Genomic DNA, 20,354 nt, shown 5'->3' on the forward strand with positions numbered 1-20,354 from the left:
CTCTCAGAGACTGACAGCTGGGCAACAAGATACACTGCATTGTTAATCAGAAAGTTACAGAAACTCTGATCATGCCAATATATACTTACAATGCGTTAATAATACTTCAACCCAGAAGTCTTCTCATCTATTAATCTTTCTTTTTTATCTATGTTTCGTATCTGTGCTACTCTTATACCATGGAATATGCTTCAACAAGGGCTGATTGTCTAGCTCATTTTAATGCCAACAGCTTCTCTTTACACCCCCATCTATGCACTGCTCCACCGGGGCCCATCTTAAAGAAACAAGAGTCTAGTTGCTATGCTTCACTACCTCCCTTCTGAGATTGCTGTTAGCTTATATTTCATAAGTACCACTCTGATGACAACACTAAATAGATTTTAATGCTCCAGAGATCAACAAGATGAGGTAGAGAAACACAACACAATCTGTCCTAATTAGTTCATAGAATACTTCTATCTTTCAGTACTAATCAGGCATCCAAAGAAGAACAAAACAAAAACAAAAAAGGAAGTGATTAAATATGCTTGAATCTTTTCAGTCTACATTGCTGAAAAACAAACAATTCTCTTAAAAACTCTAATTCTGAAGCCAGTTTAAGTTCTGTTGGAGCCTCTCGGGTCTGTATCATCCCTAGGGAAAAATCACCAACCTGAGGTACCAACTTCATCCTTACTTTCAACTCAGAGAAATCAGCAAAGTCACATAACCTTTAAAATGCTGATGGTCCTGAGGACATTTCCTACTTCATTCAACTGAAAACCAAGTTTAAGCATATCTGATGGGCATTTACACTACATCAATATTTAATGAACTTTATGCAAAGGCACAGTGATGAGTTTAAATCATGATAGACCTTATACATTGAAACGGAACACCAGTAGTGAAATGATATTTATTAATTCTATTAAGACACAACTACATATTTTATTTTTATAATGGCCATGTAAGTTCAAGGCATACTTCAAGGTTAGGATCAAAATTTGGCCAAGTCTTCTTAAGATAGACTTTAAAACATTGCACATCAATGTTCTTTTGAACAAGTTTGTCTCCAGGACTAGTAAATATTATACTTTGGATTTTAAACTGATCAAAGAGAACAGGTTTCATTAACAAAAACTGATTCCAAAATGCTGGGATTGATAAAAGAATTAAAGTTTCAACAAATCAAATTTAAGAAGTAAAGTGTTCTAACAACTGAAAGGTAAGAAAACCTTGTTATTTGCATGTATTTTTATATTATCAATCAGCTTGCAGATTCTAAAATTGCTCATATCCAGCATGATGGCGCTTGAGACCAATAAAATAAGCCAGCAACACTAGAATAAGTACTCCTGCCAAGGCTGCTCCCACCGCTATGGGCACAAGGAAGTTGTCGTCATCTGCACTGCAGTCTTGAGCTAGATGTGGAGAAAGGACAATTGAGAACAGAAACAGTGACAAACTTTCAAATCTGTGAATTTTTGAGTAAAATGACAGCACTTCCAGACAAGCATATTTTGTTTTTTTACACCAAGGCAAGTCACTGGCATTCATTATCAGCAAATGAGATGTTCCACAAAAGTGATTTTCCAAATAGCCAAATCATACACTTTTAAGTATCAAGTCAAAATGCAGTCATTTGGGATGAAAAAAATATATAACATGGTCACATACTTCCCAGATTTCTTAAACAGAACATAATGAACAAATATAATGAGCCTTTCCTCGATGATCAGGCCATGAGCTTTCAGAGGCAAACTGTTATGATGTCGAAGAAGCATAGTGCTTCAAATACTGCTGATTGTTAAGTATTAACTCACTGAATGAACAACCATACAAAGCAGAGATAAGGACTCAATACATAACAATCTGGGGTCATTTACTAATGGGAAAAGAGATATAAGCAGGACCTGATGACATAATTGTTAGCCTCAAGATTCTGAGTCTAGTGTGAAGAGTCAGACAAGAAAAATCAGTGGTTATAATTTCAAATTGTGTTGTGGTAGGAGGAGGCAACACAAAGTGCCATGTTAAAATTTCAGAGTCACACTCAAGCTCAGCCTTATTACATAAGACACACTGTGAAAAGGTGACACTTGAGCTGAGATTTTAAGGATGAGTAGGAATTAACGATGCGAGTAATGGGGGAAGGGCATTTCAGGTATAAGAAATAGCAAAGACAAAAATATGGAGGGTAAAAAGACACAGCACTTCAAGAGAAATGCAAGCAGGCTGGCATAGCTAGAACAATGGATCAGAAGGTATTCTTGGCAGGACAGAAGGCAGAAAAAGTGTACCAGGACCCAAATCATAAAGGTACTATATGCCCTTAGGTAGTTTGGCCTTATCCCGATTAAAAAAAAAAAGATTTAGCAGCAGGGTACTAAGCAGGATTTCATTTCAGAAGTTATGACAGATGGAAGTAGTGAGGTAGGAGGTGTCTCTATCACTAGAGTTCAGGTAACCAATAATATTGTTCTGAGCTGGATTAATGAAGTGCAGAAGAAAAGCAGAAGGCATAGACTGGAGATCAAATTAGAAGGCAAAATTGACCAAATGGATGTATGGGGTATAGGAGTAGGAGGTAATAGAATGGTTTCTGATTCCACGTTTGACTGATTATGTAGATGCTGGTGCCATTCATCATAACAGAAAATAGAAGAGGAAGAATAAATGTATTTCAGTTTTTTGTAGTTCTGTGGGGCAGGGGGTGAAAGGATATTTGGAAGAGAAAGATGCTTAGTTTTGGACATGTGAGTTTAAGATACCTGTGTCCTTAGTTGAGCACAATGATTTACACCTGTAGTCCTAGCTACTTGGGAAGCCGAGATGGGAGAATTGTTTGAACCCAGGAGTTTAAGACCAGCCTGGGCAACATATCAAGAACCCATCTCAAAAAAAAAAAAAAAAAAAAAAAAGACTATGTCCTAACCAAGTGGCTGTATGAACCTAAGTAGTAGTTAAAACATGAGCAAGAACACTTCTCAGTAAGGGGAAGCAGAATAAAAAGAGGACCAGAGACAAAGCCCTTGGGAACACCAATACCTGTAGGATAGACAATGGAGTAGGAAAAAGAAGTAAAAGGGGAGGTAGAAAATGGAAACAGAGAAGCCAGGGAAAGAGAGTTTCATTTCGGGTGGGAAGACAGCAAATAATATTAGAGAGCTTTGAAACATGTTCATTGGCTCTAGCAGTATGAAGGGTGGGAGATATGAGTAAAACTGCTGCAGGTTTAAGAGAAAATGGGAAGTGACTGGTTAGGACATCAAGAACTTGGGCAGGGTAACAAATACTCATTCTGAGAAGTTTAGAATGATTAAGAGAGGACAAAAGGGAGGTAATTAGAAGGGGGACACAGGGACAAGAAAGGACAGCTTCAGGTTAAAAGAACTTAAATAGGATGAGGGAAACAGCCATTAGCAATTGAGAGATAGAAGATGCTGAATGGTACAAGGTCTCCTACATGGTAAGAGAAATGAGATTTCAGAAGCATAAGACATAAGAACTCAACAATCTGGGGTCACTTGGTAATGGGGAAAGATATATGAACGGACCCTGCTGACATAACTGTTTGCCTCAGTTTAATCAGGAAAAGAAAACCTACTCTGAGACTGGAGAGAAGGAAGGAAGGGTACAGTTGGATACACTTGCAGGAAGGATGTTAACTGCTACTTCTACTTCCCATTTCCTGTCTTGTTGCCCTAGTTCTCCTCCTAGCTTGCAATCTACCAGGGACTGATAAATCAGATAACTAAGCTTATTAGAACTGGGTCAAAGATAGGACAAAAAGGCTGCATGGCAATTCTGATTATGCTTGCATTCAAGAAATGTGCCAAGCTTTCCTTCCCTTACCCCGCCCCACTAGCCTCTGGGGCAATAACTAGGAACAAAATGCAACCCTGGAGTTTATGAACTTTTCTGACATCGACTTTGGCTGCCAGTTCAATTATCATTTCTTTAACTTGCTTCTTGGTTCTGTTAAGAGGTTGCCAGATGTAACCTGTGAATAGATGGTGTTGAGTCCCCAGTTAGCACCTCCCCTTCAATTTCCCAAATTACCACCTAGCCCATAAACTATTAGATGACACGTACCATAAAGCATATGCCTTGGGTTTAATATAACTTGGTTTTTAAAAAATTCATTAGTAGATTAATTTCTTATTCTGGCAACAGACTCATAGTTCTCTCTTTCCCAAATTGGGTATTTGACCTAGTACTGAAACAACTTTCATAAATACTGCCAATAAGGCTTTCATGTAAGACAAATATTCCCAGAGTAGCTCAAAAAGGCAATTCCACTAATACAAAGATCTTTCTAGATACTGTCACTTACTTAAAATGCTCTCAATTAGTATGTGAAATATTAATTTATAATAACTATTGATTTTATGAATTCGACCTTTAAAAATTATTTAGGTAATGGGAAAAAATTTTTGGTAAAACAGTAACTTTAAAGGGATCACATTGTGAAGAAAAGAAAATCTCACTCTATAAGTCATTTTAACCTGATCTACTTGCCTAATGTATACTTAACACTGTATTGAAAATGATTCCAGGGAAAAGAACAGTGTATTTGCAGAAGAATTTAATAGCCACAGAAGCAATAAAGATTTTTAAAGATTAAAAAGTTTCATCGCTACTAAAATTTCAATGAGAAGTTTCATGTAGATTAAAATTGCTGTCAATCTTCAATTTTCTGCTAGTACAGGTATTTTTCTTTTTTTTTTTTTTTTTTTTTTTTTTTTTGAGACGGAGTTTCGCTCTTGTTACCCAGGCTGGAGTGCAATGGCGCGATCTCAGCTCACCGCAACCTCCACCTCCTGGGTTCAGGCAATTCTCCTGCCTCAGCCTCCTGAGTAGCTGGGATTACAGGCACGCACCACCATGCCCAGCTAATTTTTTGTATTTTTAGTAGAGACGGGGTTTCACCATGTTGACCAGGATGGTCTCGATTTCTTGACCTTGTGATCCACCCGCCTCGGCCTCCCAAAGTGCTGGGATTACAGGCTTGAGCCACCGCGCCTGGCTAGTTCAGGTATTTTTCAAATACAATTTTCAGCACAAGAACTGGAAAGCTGAGGTATACATTTACAACAAAAACTAATAAAATTCCTCTTAAAAACCAGCTGAGGCCGGGCACGGTGACTCACGCCTACAATCCCATTACTTTGGGAGGTCAAGGCAGGGCACAGTGGCTCACATCTATAATCCCAGCACTTTGGGAGGCCAAGGCAGTCGGATTACTTGAGGTCAGGAATTCAAGACCAGCCTGGCCAACATGGCAAAAACCCCTTCTCCACTAAAAAAATACAATAGTTAGCTGGGCGTGGTGGTGCTTGCCTGTAATCCAAGCTACTCAGGAAGCCGAGGCACAAGAACTGCTTGAACCTGAAAGGCGGAGGTTGTAGTGAGCTAAGAACGTGCCACTACATTCCTGCCTGGGCAACAGAGAGAGACTCCATCTCAAAAAAAGAAAACAATTGAGTCAAAACTCTTTTTGGAAGAATCAACATTCTTAGGTGACATCTTAGGTGAATCACATTCTTAGGTGACACCTTATTTGGTATATACATTTTATATCTACAGCTAGTGCTCAACTTATGACCACGGTCGGGACCGCAGACCGGTCATAACACGATTTGGTCGTAAGTTGAGTAGGCTATATGTACAGTTGAAATGGTGCACGCGGAGATGGTAGTGCTGCCGGAAGCTGGTCCGCACTGTCGTATGCCCAGCTGGGCAACGTTTGCGCTGCCAGACGCGGAGCAGTCGTGGCTAGCGGTTGTGGTCGTAAAGTCGAATGGTTGTAAGTTGCATAGGTGGTAAGTCAATCAATACCTGTATAATCAAACTGTTTTAAATAAATCACATGCATGTGAAAAGATTCAGGAAGCTACTCAGTATCATTCATGAATATCTATACCAGTTTCAAAGACAAGAAATGACAATTATTGATGGAGAAAGTTAGCTATCAGGGTAAAAGAAAAGGAGATGGGTGGAAGATAAGCCCAAGACAATTGAACATTATCTACCTAAATAAACAGATGAAATGCTATAATCTTAAAAATGTCTGAGTCTTATAAGAATTCTTCCTGAAAAACTGCAGGAAACTTAAGTGGTGCATCTTACACTGAACTTATAGTATGTTCTTGATATGTAACAAATAGCTTCTTATCAGATTCTTTTTAAAATACTAGTATGAAATACTAAGATGCATTCCTCTGAAATGCAAACTATCACTCAAAGAAATGAGTAGCAGGATTTTAAAGCCCCCACCCCCTGGATGAAGAAACTAAGACACTAGAAACAACTTGGCCAAAGACACATGGTAGCTAACTGCAGAGTTTGGAGCCGTGATGACTAACTGGCATTCACATGGCTTAAATGGGTAATCCAGAGAAAAGTTACCAGCTACATTGCTAAGTTTTCTTATGTGATATAGTAAGGTGACTGGGAAGCTATCAGTATATGGAAATTGGAAGGCTCAAATATTTTAGGGTGATCTAAGTAAGAGAGAGACAGCACACAATCCTACACAGGTTCAAATCAATAGCTCAATATGTAAAGCTAATATGGAAAGCTGCAAGGTAAAGCTACTGTGTATTATGCAGAGATATTAAATGTCAACCTCAACTTAGGAATTGAGAACAGTGTACAAAAAGATACTCCAAAGCTTTTATCATGAAATAAATATTCTAGGTCACTGGCATCAGGTTCAGCAGGGGAGCTTACACACACACACACACACACACGCACACACACACACACACACTCTCTCTCTCTCTCTCTCTCTCTCTCTCTTTCTCTCTGTCTCCTCATTAGACCCACTGTGTTAAATCCTCTAGGGATGGAGCCTGGAATCTATTTTTATAAAACACTTCCCAGGTGAATCTTTATTCTATAGCCTGCCTACCATCAGTCAAAGCTTATGTATGGGACCATTCTTCCAGATAGTAATACACAGGCGGAACATCAGAACATTTTGCAAATAATTTAGTTCTACTTCTAAACAGTTCTAAAGTTTTTTCTTTTAAATGAAATTGCCATTATGTAACATACAAAATCTTGACTTTAACCAACGGGAAAAAATGTGAGCAAATTGCCTTAAGAAATAAAAGAATCTTTATTGTTTTAGAAGCAATTTTGAGTAAACAGGCAAATATCTAAAGATACCATACATCAACTAGTGGTTTAAACATTTGAGGGAAAAACATGGAAAGTATTTACATAGGCCAGTTTCTTTATACAAATGCTAACACATGAAAAACACCCAAAACCAAAGAGGGTTACCATTAAGGTATGAACCCAGTAAAACAAATAAAACTACAAAAGGTACAAAGAACATGTAGCTATAGGAAAAAATAATAGTGTAAATAGCAGTATATAAACTGGCCCATGTAAAATACAAAAATATTCACTGAAGTCAGGCTTTCTATAAAACAGTGTTTATTAGAGGTATTTTACTATGAATCAGGCATATAATCTGAATGTAGAAACTTCTAGAAATATTAACAGCATTCAGTCAGTGCCACGCACTTGTGCTTCCAATTATTTTTTTTAAAGCTGCTTTGTTTTGACTCATGTGAAATAGTTAAGGCCTACATTCTTATACGCATTATCCATCTTATAAGGTTAAAAATTTTACACTAAAACACGTTTAAATAAAAAATAATTTTGAAAAATCACATCTATATTTAATCTTTAAGAAGTGTTTTAAGCTGGTAATGCCACTAGCTGTAGCTCTAAGAGAGGGGTTAGTCAGGAATCTGATCTTGAGCCATAATGGTTTTCAGGCTAAACAAAGAACAAATTTAAGTGACAGAAAATATTTATAATTCCAATATAACTCAGTTATATTGTTATAGAAATACACATGCTAGCATGCAACTGCCTATATATGTGTGCATATATATACATCTGTATGTGTGTATTGATCCATTCAATATCAGTATTTTGAAACCCAGATATTTTCTCATTTTCCAGTGAATGGGAGGCACACAATCCACCCCTCCAAAAAACCCCCAAAGCAACCTTTCATATATGGCTGTATATTAACAATTTTAATATTTGCTCATACATTGCAACACACACCAAAATACTTCTAGAAGCAGCAAGAAATATTTGATGTGTTAACCATCAAGCTGATGTATTTTGCTTTCTCCTATAAACATTAGGTGGTGCACGGTAATTTGACAATTGTTGCATCTCTCAGAGCACAAAACTAAACACAAAGTACATGAATTAATACTGATTCTACCATAACGAATAATAACAATGAAAGTTTTGATTAGCACAGAAGCATTTAAATGTGAAGTCAAATTAGCAATGTTGTAGCAATCAGTGCAAGCTGGAAACAAAGAACAACTTTTTAATGGATTAAGAGAAGACCAAGACTTTTAAGTTAGAAGTAAGTTTTTGTTTTTTTTTTTTGAAACGGAGTTTCGCTCTTGTTGCCCAGGCTGGAGTGCAATGGCGTGATCTCGAGTCGCTGCAACTTCCACCTCCCAGGTTCAAGCGATTCTCCTGCCTCAACCTCCCAAGTAGCTGGGACCACAGGCGCCCGCCACCATGCCCGGCTAATTTTTTGTATTTTTAGTAGAGACGGGGTTTCACCATGTTGGCCAGGCTGGTCTCAAACTCCTGGCCTCAAGTGATTTGCCCACCTCAGCCTCACCGTGCCTGGCCTAGATGCAAGTTATTTTATAAGTATAAGTGCACTTCGTTATCTAGGTTCTAGGACATACTGGCATTTCTTAAGAAAAAGAAAAGAATAAAATATATCACTACCAACAAGAAATATTGGAAGGCTAAAGAGAAATCTGCATAATTTTAGTAATGCATGCAGAGGCCAATTTATGAGCACAAAATACTAATGCCCTCAATTGGCACTGGCAAGCAATTATCTCTAAAGCACCTAAAAAAATGGATTGAAATGCCCAGTTGGAATAATCCCATATCTTGCAATTTAAAATATTGAAATATCCAATTTTTAAAAAAAGAATTAAACAATAAGATTAATACCTATTCTAAATTTTAAAAGGCTTTTGTATCTTTTGTCATTACAGCTACATAAATACAAATGTATTCAAAACACATTAGAAAAGCATTTATTGCTAAGAATATAATAATACCAGCCCCTGTTCCAATCTACTAGTATATCTCTCATAGGTCGAATATGCAGCAATGTCAAATTAGCTAAGTTAACCTGCAAAAAAAATCACCAAAAAAAAAAAAAAAAAAAAAAGCAAAAGGAGCAAGTACAAATCCACTGTAGAACATGTTGTTCCAACTCGACTACATGCAGGGAAAAACATATCTTTCAAAAATTGTTTTTTCTAAACTATTTTTAGTCTGAATGTCTAAAATGAAAACACTGAAATACTAACTCAAGACAGTAAAATAGAACCTATAATCCAGTGATTTTGTACATCTTTTGCTGTAGAAATAACAGTTTTTAATTTCTTGGTTGGATAAACCAAAATCAGGCAACTAATTTGTAGTTTATAGTTTTTTGTTTAAGTTTGAAATCCCCCATACTACCCATTCTAAGAGCTGGACTGCAACTAAATATACCTTAAATTGACCAGTATTGCATGTTGGAACTTGTACTTGCTTTTTTCTTTTGTAACAGAGATCACGTATGGATTAGTGTTACAGAGTCTGATATCCAGCATAACTTTTTCTTCTGCCAATTAGGTAAGCAATCACTATAACGATAATCAAGCCTGAAAGACCAGCACCAACTATAATTGGGATTAGAATGGTGTCATCATCCAGCGAACACTCTTGGGCTGTAGGTGAGAAAAAGTGTGTAACAAATAATGAGTATAATCAAAAAAGAATGTCCCAAAGTAAAAGATGTTGATTCAAAAGTCAGAAATGTTCTTACAAGATCAACTTCAAGTAACTAAGACAGGTATACTTTTATGATCAAGCTATAGAAAATTGGGAACTGTTCTAGAATTAAAATCCTAAGACTTACTTTGTCCTTTCATTTGTTTATGTGTATATATTGCAGATATTCATATATATGAATACACATATATTCATTTATATCTATAAACACAGCTCATATTATAATGTGTATATGCACACATTATATATTATATGTGTACATATTATACATACGCACATGTGTATATATGTATATGTATGTGCACAATTATATATAATATAGTGTACATGTAATATATATATACACACATGTGTATATGTTTGTTTATAGTCCAAATCCTTTCCAAAAGAGGAGTATTACTTTATCAGAAATAAAGGGAGCTAATCTAGCCCACTTTCACATAGGCAGATTAGCTCTCAGTGGTAGAGTGAATGTCTTTTGGGAAAGTGGAAACAGTATCAGGGAGGTATCATGTGATGAGAATAGCCAGGCTGGCCTGGAGTCCCTTTAGAGTAGGGGGTCAGCAAGCTGTAGCCCATGGGCCAAATCTGGTCCAAGAGCTAAAAATGGCTTTTATATTTTTAAATGGTTGAAAAAATATTTTGTGACACATGAGAGCACATAAAATTCAAATTTCAGTGTCCATAAATAAAGTTTTATTGGATCACAGCCATAGTCATCTGTTTATGTGTTGCTGTTTTTGTGCTACAATAGCAGATTTGAGTAGTTACAACAGAGACCATATGGCCCCAAAGCCTAAGACACTTACTGTTTGGAACTTTACAGAAAAGTTTGCAGATCGTGACTTAGAAAATATGATTTTAGTGGCTGCAAAGTCAAGGAACTGGGACCTCTTACTAATTTGAGTGTGCTTACTGCATTTCTTATCTGGTCAGGGGTGGCAGCCTAAGGGGGCTATTTTCTTCTATTTCTAGAGAGTGGTCTGATCCAGTAAAATCCAATCAACACTCTTCTACCTTACTGCAATTCTATTTCTTTCCCCATACAGTCAAGTATTACCTATGCATTGCATTTATAGATACCCACAGCCAAGAACCTAGTTCCACAAATGGATTATATATTCAATATCAGTATTAAATGCTGCATATCTCTTTGGGTGATATTTTTAATTCTATGTACATAAAAACCAAAGTTTCAAATTAAGAGAAAGAGCACAGCTCATCTCTATTACAGCTGACTAGATAAACAGGCTTGAACTGATGATACTAATACTGCAAATAATTTTAAACTATAAACACAAATCTGGACTTAAAATTAGGGGAATAATGAAGGGGAGCCAGATAAAAAGTCCAGAAATAAAGCTAGTAAAGGATCAAAATAATTGAAGTACATAAGCAAAACAGGCAAAAGGTAAAATTAATTATTAAAAATATTCTTAAAGTGTAACTAACATCTTCAGTCACAAGAATGGTAGGGTGGAGACCTCAATTTATTGTAATCTAACCAAGTCAGACTAAGTAGTCAACACCACTGCAAAAGCAGTTGAATGGCTCACAGTATATTCGCTTTTAAACACAGCTTTCACATTTCCTTCCAAACCACAGAATTAATGGTTAAAAAGGATGTGGATTATTTGAATAGCTCTGCTCAACAGAGTTGTGATCCACAAACCCCCAGTTTTAGGTAATGGGCTTAAAAGGACAAGTCAATTAAGGAACTTTATGTACTTTTTTTCTTCATGCAAATTTTAATCTTGTAATGCTAAATATGTCTTTCATATTCGTATGAACACATTATAATGAGCCCTTCACAAAGGTTTCATTAAAAATCTAATAAATACCACCATTAGCCCTGAGTGATCTTCAAAAAGCCTCATTCACACTGGCACATGCTTTGAAAACTCTCCAGATCACATTGGCTGGCAAAAATATAGTTCATGATATCTGAGGCTTTGCTATCGCTCTTTATCTTTGTCTTAACAAAATCAGACCAAACTGCTTTCATTCAGGTATGAAAATGTTTCCAGTGAAAAGATGGCCCCAGGAAGCAGATGCAAGATGCTCAAAATTGCCGCTCCCAAGTACCATCTTCCCTACAAACGAAAACCTGTACCTCAAATAAAGCTTCTATTAGTTTTTGGCTTTAAGAACTTTGTTGCAAATGATTTTAAGATAAAAAAAAAAAAAAAAAAAACACCTCAGTTGAGCAAAATGATGAGCCAAATACAGAGTTGCACAATTTGCTCAAGGCTATGAGACCTCTGGTGAATTCATATTCCTCTATTTCAACGTTTAAATGTCTATGATTCAAAGGAAAAGCTACCTATCAGTCAACATAAGAACATAAATTATTAATGAAGTTTGCTTGATTCTTACCTGTAGAATACTTTCCTTCTATCACATTGAAAGGCTGAACCCTTAGATCAAAAGTATTTATCTGAAATGCTCCAGACACTGAAACAGTCTGCTCTTTGTTGCACATATAAGAACTTCCCAGGGGGGCATCCCAGTAGCTGAGATTGTTATTTGCAATGCTGAAAACTTCAAAGAAAAGAAACAGGTTAGTAACTTCTTATCCTATCAACATCAAAAATGGGAAAGGGCCAGGTATACTGGCTCACGCCTGTAATTCCAGCACTTTGGGAAAGCCATGGTAGACAGATAGTGTGAGCCCAGGAGTTTGCGCCCAGCCTGGGCAACATGGCGAAACCCTGTTGCTACAAAAAATACAAAAAAAAAAAAAAATTAGCTGGGCATGATGGTGTGCACCTGTAGTCCCAGCTACTTGGAAGGCTGAGGTGGGTGGTTGGCTTGAACCTGGGATTAATCTGTGGTCGCACCACTGCCCTCTAGCTTGAGCACAGCGCAAGATCCTGTCTCAAACAAACAAAAAGGGACAGTCCTCAGGGTTTTTCAGAGAAGTATGGGAGCCTGGGGGACAAGATCAACCCACAAAAAGGAATTTTTACCATCACTAGGTTCCCTTATCTTTCTATAGATGTTTCTATAGTCTAAAAATCAGTCCTATCCTTAATTATTATCTACCATACTTTGAAAAGATGAGATACAGGAAAAGACAGAACATCATAGTTCTAAGTTACTGATTTTAAGGTATGATCAAGGTACACTTTTTACATAGCATCTTCTGTCCCATTAAATAAGGCACTATTTGGTAATAAGACCATTATGATTTCTAATCCTTCAGGGTAACCCATACTCTTTTTTCCCCAGACCAATGCTTTGCTTACCAGAGCCATTAACCAAATTCACGCTGACGTTCACTTCCTTCAGATAGAATCGGTTTTCATTTTTCTGTTTGAAAAAGAGCTTCCAGTTAATCAACATATGACAACTGTCTACAGATAACAGATACAGTTAATATCTACAGAAAAAAATCAATCTAACACTATTACACAGAAGAAAAAACCATGCATTAAAATAAACTGCAAGCAAGTAAAAGAGAGCTCAAAATCTAACAGGAACCCCTTTCCTCTATATTTTGTTCCAACTTTTGGAGCATAGGTGTAGTCATGTGGATCTTGGACACTTGAAGGTTTATCCCCTCAATTTTATTCCTCCTGTCACTTGCTGAGCCTTCACCACCTCTAGCCTGGATCACAACAGCCTCTTAAGTGGGTTCCTCCAGCCTAATCCTCCCTTTTCACTGCTATTATCTTTCTGAAGTACTCATCCGATCAGCCAGTCGTTCTTACCATTTCAGAGTGCGAATACTCCAGGAGCTACCAAAATGAACCACACTTCAATCCTGCCTTTACCCTGTTTGCAATCTGCCAGGGAAGCTGAGATAAACACATAAATAACCATATTACAAAAAAGGAAGTGAGAAGTCATGAAAATATGAGAGAAATCACTTCCAACTAAGGGAGGAGAAAAAGTAATGCCAGCTTAGGGATGGGGCATTTTGAACTGGGCAGGATTCTCTTAGGAAAAATGTAGGAAAAGGGGTATTTGAGAGAGCAACAGCATAAATAAAGGCAGTTAGAAAATAAGCATAATCACAAGTTTTTATGCTAGCATTTGAGTACTTACTAAGTGCCTAGCACTGTTCTTAAAACTTTACATATGACGCTTCGCTGAGTAATTACAATACTCCTATGCAATAGATGCTGTTATCAGCCCCATTTTGGGATGGAATAATTGAAGGACAGACATGTTAGGTAACCTTCCCCAAAGCTACATGGTTAGTAGTCAGTGAGCTAGGATTTAAATCCCAAAAGTATGGCTGCAGAGTCTATGTAATGATGATTAGTATGTTCTCCTACCTCACAAGAAGTACACAGAGGACAGGGTGAGGGAAACACCCTGAATGAACTGTAGGAAGACTAAGGTTCATAAAGAGAGAGTGAAGCCTAAAAACTCCGGCTGCGTTGCAGGGGAGAAAGGAGGGCTTGAACTACCTGGCCATGGACTTTAGATGTTACCTTGTTGGCAAAAGAGAAACATTGATGGTTTCTGAGGAGAAATGTGCTTTAGGACCGTCAAGCTGATACAGAACATTGGAGAAGGTGAGGAAGAGGAGCAATCAGGCAGGAGCTGTTTGAATGGTCCAGGTGAGAAGTAATATGGACTGGACCCAGAGCAAAGGCAATGGAGAGTAAAAGCTAGGGGACAGACTTGAGAGAAATTTCAGGAGGAAGCATAAAGGAGGACTTCATACCCTCATCACCTCCCTCCTCTACTTTGGCTACATCTCGGCTTAGCATTCAAGACTCTCCACAATCTGTCCCAATGACTTTTCCATACTTCACCAAACATATAACACTCCTCATTCTTCCAGCTGCTCCTGATTATGCCCTTTACCCAGGGATAATTTGCACTTTCCCGCTTACTCTCCTTATCTCCCTATATACAAATCTGACCCATCCTTGAAGGGCCAGCTCGAATGCCATCTCTGCCATTAAACCTTCCTGACTCTCCTCCAGCCAGAATGAGCCTCTCCCTTCTCCATTCTCCTGCAGCACTTTGTACTCTTCTCTGGTCTGGCATTCATCCCATTTCACATACACCTTCCACAGTACTCTACTGCCCACAGAACTGAGTTCAAAAGCCTTGGCATGGCATGTAGGCCTTTCACAAAAATGGTATTATTTGTGGATTTCTCCCATTACCACTAAGCTGTGGGTGCTTTTAAGAATACTGACTTTCTTCTTCGTAACCTATCATAGCAGCTTGCATATAACGTGCTCGAATGCTATAAATTCTCCTAATGAGCATCTATCACGACAGGGTTAAAGGCAATAATGGGCCCCACTGAACTCTGGGGATACTGCAGGTGTCTCTTGATTTTTCACAGTGCCTGGAGCATGATTAAAACGTCACTGTTTTGGATTACATTTTAAAATAGCCTGCTGGGTAAATTAAATATTGTAATTCTTAAATACTAAACATTGCCCTACGAGAGTCAAAAGAAATCATGTTCCTTTTAGGAGCCTACCACAGCCAGAAAGATCAATCACTTGAAAGGAATAAACCCAAAATACTACTTTCCTTGTTCATATTGACCATAACCTCTATGAGGTAACTTTAAAAGAGAATGTGCCTGGGTGCAGTGGCTCAAGCCTGTAATCCCAGCACTTTGGGAGGCTGAGGCAGTTGGATCACGAGGTCGGGAGTTTGAGACCAGCCTGACCAACATGGTGAAACCTTGTCTCTACTAAAAATACAAAAATTAGCCAGGCGTGGTGGTGCACGCCTGTAATCCCAGCTACTCAGGAGGCTGAGGCAGGAGAATCACTTGAACCTGGGAGGCCGAAGTCGCAGTGAGCCAAGATCATGCCATTGCACTCCAGCCTGGGCGACAGAGCAAGACTCCATCTCAAAAAAAAAAAAAAAAAAAAAAAAAGAGAGAGAGAGAGAGAGAGAGGGAGAGAAAGAGTATAGGAGTTTGAAAATGTGCCTGAAGCTTTCTTTTACCATACGGGAGAGGACAAGTTTAATTAGACATTTTCAATAGTAATTCGCCGGTCATATGGTATGTTAACAGAGGAATTATTTGAATGCTGGAAAAAGGAAGATTTTTGCAAGCCTTTCCAAAATATAACTGCCTAATGTAATCCTCAATTACTCAGCATATATTCTATAGAGGAAAAAGTGCTTTAGACTCAAAATACCAAGTTCACATATGAAATAGCAACATACCTACTTTTTATATATCAGATGTTGAGATTATTTCCCCATCCCCAAACACAGTAATCTGATTTAAAAGCAGAATTGGTTTTTATCTAATTATACAATATTTTTAGTTTGAGAATAGTTGGTAGTTCAACAGTTTCCCTCACTTACAGCTATCTTCTATTCCACCACTCCTATTTGCTACCACATGTTCACACATACATCCCCTCACAGAATTATGGGAATAATAATTGCTTCTAAGAAGGTAGAAATGAAGGTCCCCAATGATTAATTTATGCTAGCAAGAAGTAGAGCAGGTATGCTTAACCCAAAACCTTCTTTTTAGGTTCCAGCTCTTGATCAACAACAAAAACCTGAAAACTGTCATCATAAATTGTCCCGATTTAATGACTTCATACTCACACTTACACAGAGCTTTGTACATAGTAAGTACTCAATAGATGTTACCTATTTTTATTACTGACACTATTACAAATAATATAGCCCCCAAGTGGCTTAAAATAGTATCATAGAAAAACATGAGCATATCTAACCAATAACAGAGAAAAATTATCATGTAAATTACTTATATATGGATACATCAGACAATTGTGGGTTTTTTTTTTTTATGTGAGTTAATTCTTACTCCTACCCTAGAGTCTATATAATGGCAAAATGGCCACTCTTGGTGAATATTAATGCAACAGTCCAGTCCACAGACCAATGCACAGGCTCTGAGTGATGAACAGGGATGAATGGACTATACTTTATAATTGAGTACTGTAGAACTGGAAACTAAAGCTAAATATCCCCCACCCTCCATGCAACGATTTAGACTTTCAGATGTGTTTCTAAGAGAATGAACCTAACTTTAGAAAAATCTGTTACTCACCACAGCAAAGACAAAGTCAAGATACTTAATAGTGCTGCTATTCAGCCTAAGTAGAGCAGTGTGAGACTGGCAGCTGCCGGTGGAGTGAGTTGTATTGGGGTTCACGTTAATAATTGAAGCAACCTTCAGGAGAAGAAGAAAGGGAAAAGGTACAGGTTAGCTATCAAAGTGGCCAGCAAAGCCTTATACTCTAAAAAAACCAACTTCAGCGTAGAACAAAAAATCTTTTGTCTGGATACTTAAATTCATGGTGTCTTAACTTTCAAACAAAGTTGGCATGGGCCCTCAAGCTATGACTCAGACAACTTAAAAAAAAAAAAAAAAAAAAAAACAAGAAGGAAGCTTCTACAGTAATGAGCCAAATAAAAACACACATTTTTATGGAGCACAAGAGCCATCTGTCTCGCTTGTTTAAGTCACAGGATCCTGGAAATCAGATGTTCCCTGGCACTCCCTCTATGCCCTCAGTGACATCATGTAGTTGAACACATCTACACGATCCGAGTCATCAAATAGCTGGAGAAATGGATAGCTGTGCCATTCCTGTATGCCAACCTACAGTGCATTTCAGATCAAAGTGTGAAGAAGTTATATTTTAAACTGACCGAAATAAAGGCCAACTGTTTGTACTCTGATCCACTGATGGTAAACAGAATCTAAATCCCAAAGAGTACTATAAACTGCTAGATTTTCTGCTAGCCAAGACAACCTGAAAGTGACATTAACACTTCATGGTTATAGCAACTCCTAACTAATCAGGCTCAACAAGCCAACATGAAATCTCCATTTAAAACTGAATTTGTGGCTCACATCTATAATCCCAGCACTGTGGGAGGCTGAGGCAGGCAGATTACGAGGTCAGGAGTTCGAGACCAGTCTGGCCAACACAGTGAAACCCTATCTCTACTAAAAATACAAAAAAATAGCCAGGCATGGTGGCACACGCCTGTAATTCCAGCTACTTGGGAGGCTGAGGCAGGAGAATTGCTTGAATTAGGAGGCAGAGGTTGCAGTAAGCCAAGATTGCGCCACTGCACTCCTACCCAGGCAACGGTGCAAGACTACATCTAAAAAAAAAACAAAACTGAATCGGGTCAGGCACGGTGGTTCACGCCTGTAATCCCAGCACTTCGGGAGGCCAAGGCATGCAGATCACTTGAGGTCAGGAGTTCAAGACCAGCCTGGCCAACATGGTGAAAACCCATCTCTACTAAAAACACAAAAAATTAGCTGTGCATGGCGGTGCACACCTGTAATCCCAGCTACTCAGGAGGCTGAGGCAGGAGAATCACTTAAACCCTGGAGGCGGAGGTTGCAGTGGGCCAAGATCACAGCACTGCACTCCAGCCTGGGTGACAGTATGATACTCTATGTCAAAAATAAAAACCAAAGAAGAACCAAAAAAAAAAAAAGAAAAGAAAAAGAAACCGGAATCATTCTAGTAACACTACCCTTGGCTGAAGGTAGGATACACAATATTTGAAATGAAATACAAAAAGGATGCATTGACAAAAATGGACACTTATACCTTATCCTGAGTGATGTTCAGCTGCAGTCCCATGGTAGCCAGCAGACAAGTACCATTGCCATTATTAACTGAATAGGTTCCAGCTTCCGGTTTTACCTTTGGAGTAGGTGTTGTAGTAGGAGATGGCACAGTGGTGTGTATGGTGGGTACCACTGTCGAAGTTTTGTCTTTATCACACAGGAACTCTAAAACAAGCAAAAAGGGCCAAAAGAAATTAAAGTGGGCTTTTTCTTAATTCACAAGGCCAGGGAAAACAAAACAAAAAAATTCTCATAATAGAAGTCCAAAAGAGTTGGATTAGGGGAAGAGATACCTTGTTAGGATATTTGAAACTAAATTAGGCAGAAGTTCCTAAACTGCTGCTTCATATACAGACAATCTACCTGAATTAGGACACAGCAGGCAAACTCAGGATGCAGCCATATATTTTACCTACTCACACATGGCCACATACTCATCTTTTTCAGATCCTTAAATCATTTCATTCCCAAAGAACTCTGCCTGCCTCTGATACGAAATTCAGAGATATAAGTCTTGAATCTTTTGGTTCTTTATTCCTACATACGACCACCACAAGGAAGGATACTATTTACTGGAAAAAAGCTTAGAAATCATCAAAGGACTTAAATACAAATGAACCATTTATCTGCATTAGCCCTATGGCAAATCATAAACATTTCAACCTCTTTTTAGGAAGTGTTAGTCGTTTTCTGGAACTGGTAAATCAGAAATTATTACCTTTCCATAAAGCTATGTAAAAATTATAAAATCAACTTTAAAAATTCAAGATTAGAACATGAATCTGATTTCTAAGCTCTGGTCTTAGAACTGCTAAAAAGTTGATAATCAAGCTATCTGATATCTGTTCAAACAATGATTAGGTTTTACCAGCTGAGAACAGTATATGTAGGGCCTTTTAAAAGACCACTCCACAACATGTACACCAAAGACTTTAAATTGTAAGTTCCACAAGAATAAGAATTGCTATTATTTACAAAAACTTTATAGCCTAGTAGAAGCTATGAATAAACCTTAACATATAAATGCTTTCAGATAACAACTTCAATGAAAGCTACCTGGTATACTCTACTATTAAATTAGGATCCAAGTATAGAAATACATACTTCAAGTACTCACCATTTTTGCTCACTGTGCCGTTTTGGACAAAAGCTTGTACATGAACATCCCAATATTGCTGGACAACATCATTATTTTCCAAAGTTGATAAACTATTGCATCTAAAAAGCTCATTCAATGGAATTTCGATGCCCAGAGGATGATAAACAGTATGCATTCCTATAAAACAAGATTAACAATGGCTGTTTCCAAGAAGGTAGGAGAAAAGGGATATATAAATATATTTGTATAGGCTTTCTTCTTCTCTCTGCCTGCCCCACCCCAGGCCCAAAGTAACAAAGGGTATAGCATGCTCAAGGGCATGACTGTAGCTAAAACATAAGGAGCAAGGGGAAAGAAGAAATGGGGGTTAGGGGCTAGACACAGTGGCCCACACCTATAATCCCAGCACTTTGGGAGGCCAAGGTGGGTAGATCACCTGAGTTCAGGAGTTTGAGACCAGCCTGGCCAACATGGTGAAACCTTGTCTCTACTAAAAATATAAAATTATCCAGGTGTGGTGGCATATGCCTGTAATCTCAGATACTTGGGAGGTTGAGGCAGGAGAATTGCTTGAACCCAGGAGGCAGAGGTTGCAGTGAGCTGAGATCATGCCACTGCACTCCAGCCTGGGCAACAAGAGTGGAACTCTTGTTTCCAAAAAAAAAAAAAAAAAAAGGAAACAAGAGAGATGGATTAATCATGGATTTGTGTAGTAAATCCTTATTTTTATGCTACTGTTCCCAAGTAAGTTATATTAACTCCAATGAGCTTATAGAATCTCTTCCTGGATGAAATTTAAAGATGATCCCATTTCAGGGAATCTTCAGAATATGAAAGCAGTAA

The 20,354-nt window shown here is 38.0% G+C and overlaps 1 protein-coding gene across 3 annotated transcripts in view; it reads right to left on the minus strand.

Annotated features, from left to right (window-relative positions):
• Window positions 1-20,354, minus strand: part of LAMP2 (lysosomal associated membrane protein 2) — a 44,139-nt gene that overhangs the window by 3,873 nt on the left and 19,912 nt on the right. Inside the window, exons 4-9 of one of the 3 annotated variants that reach the window (XM_032258404.1) lie at window positions 19,530-19,688; window positions 18,393-18,577; window positions 16,865-16,987; window positions 13,089-13,152; window positions 12,217-12,381; window positions 868-1,403 (exon numbers count right to left, since the gene is read on the minus strand). In XM_032258404.1, coding sequence (XP_032114295.1) covers window positions 1,264-1,403; window positions 12,217-12,381; window positions 13,089-13,152; window positions 16,865-16,987; window positions 18,393-18,577; window positions 19,530-19,688 — 836 coding nt within the window. In that variant the 3' untranslated portion in view covers window positions 868-1,263. Of the gene's footprint in view, window positions 1-867; window positions 1,404-7,084; window positions 9,777-12,216; window positions 12,382-13,088; window positions 13,153-16,864; window positions 16,988-18,392; window positions 18,578-19,529; window positions 19,689-20,354 lie in introns of those variants that run through there. The other 2 variants (XM_032258405.1, XM_032258403.1) reach the window with 2 other exon arrangements.

This window comes from Sapajus apella, unplaced genomic scaffold (genome assembly GCF_009761245.1).
Source record: "Sapajus apella isolate SASKATOON/1434 unplaced genomic scaffold, GSC_monkey_1.0 scaffold102, whole genome shotgun sequence".
Lineage (NCBI taxonomy): Eukaryota > Metazoa > Chordata > Mammalia > Primates > Cebidae > Sapajus > Sapajus apella.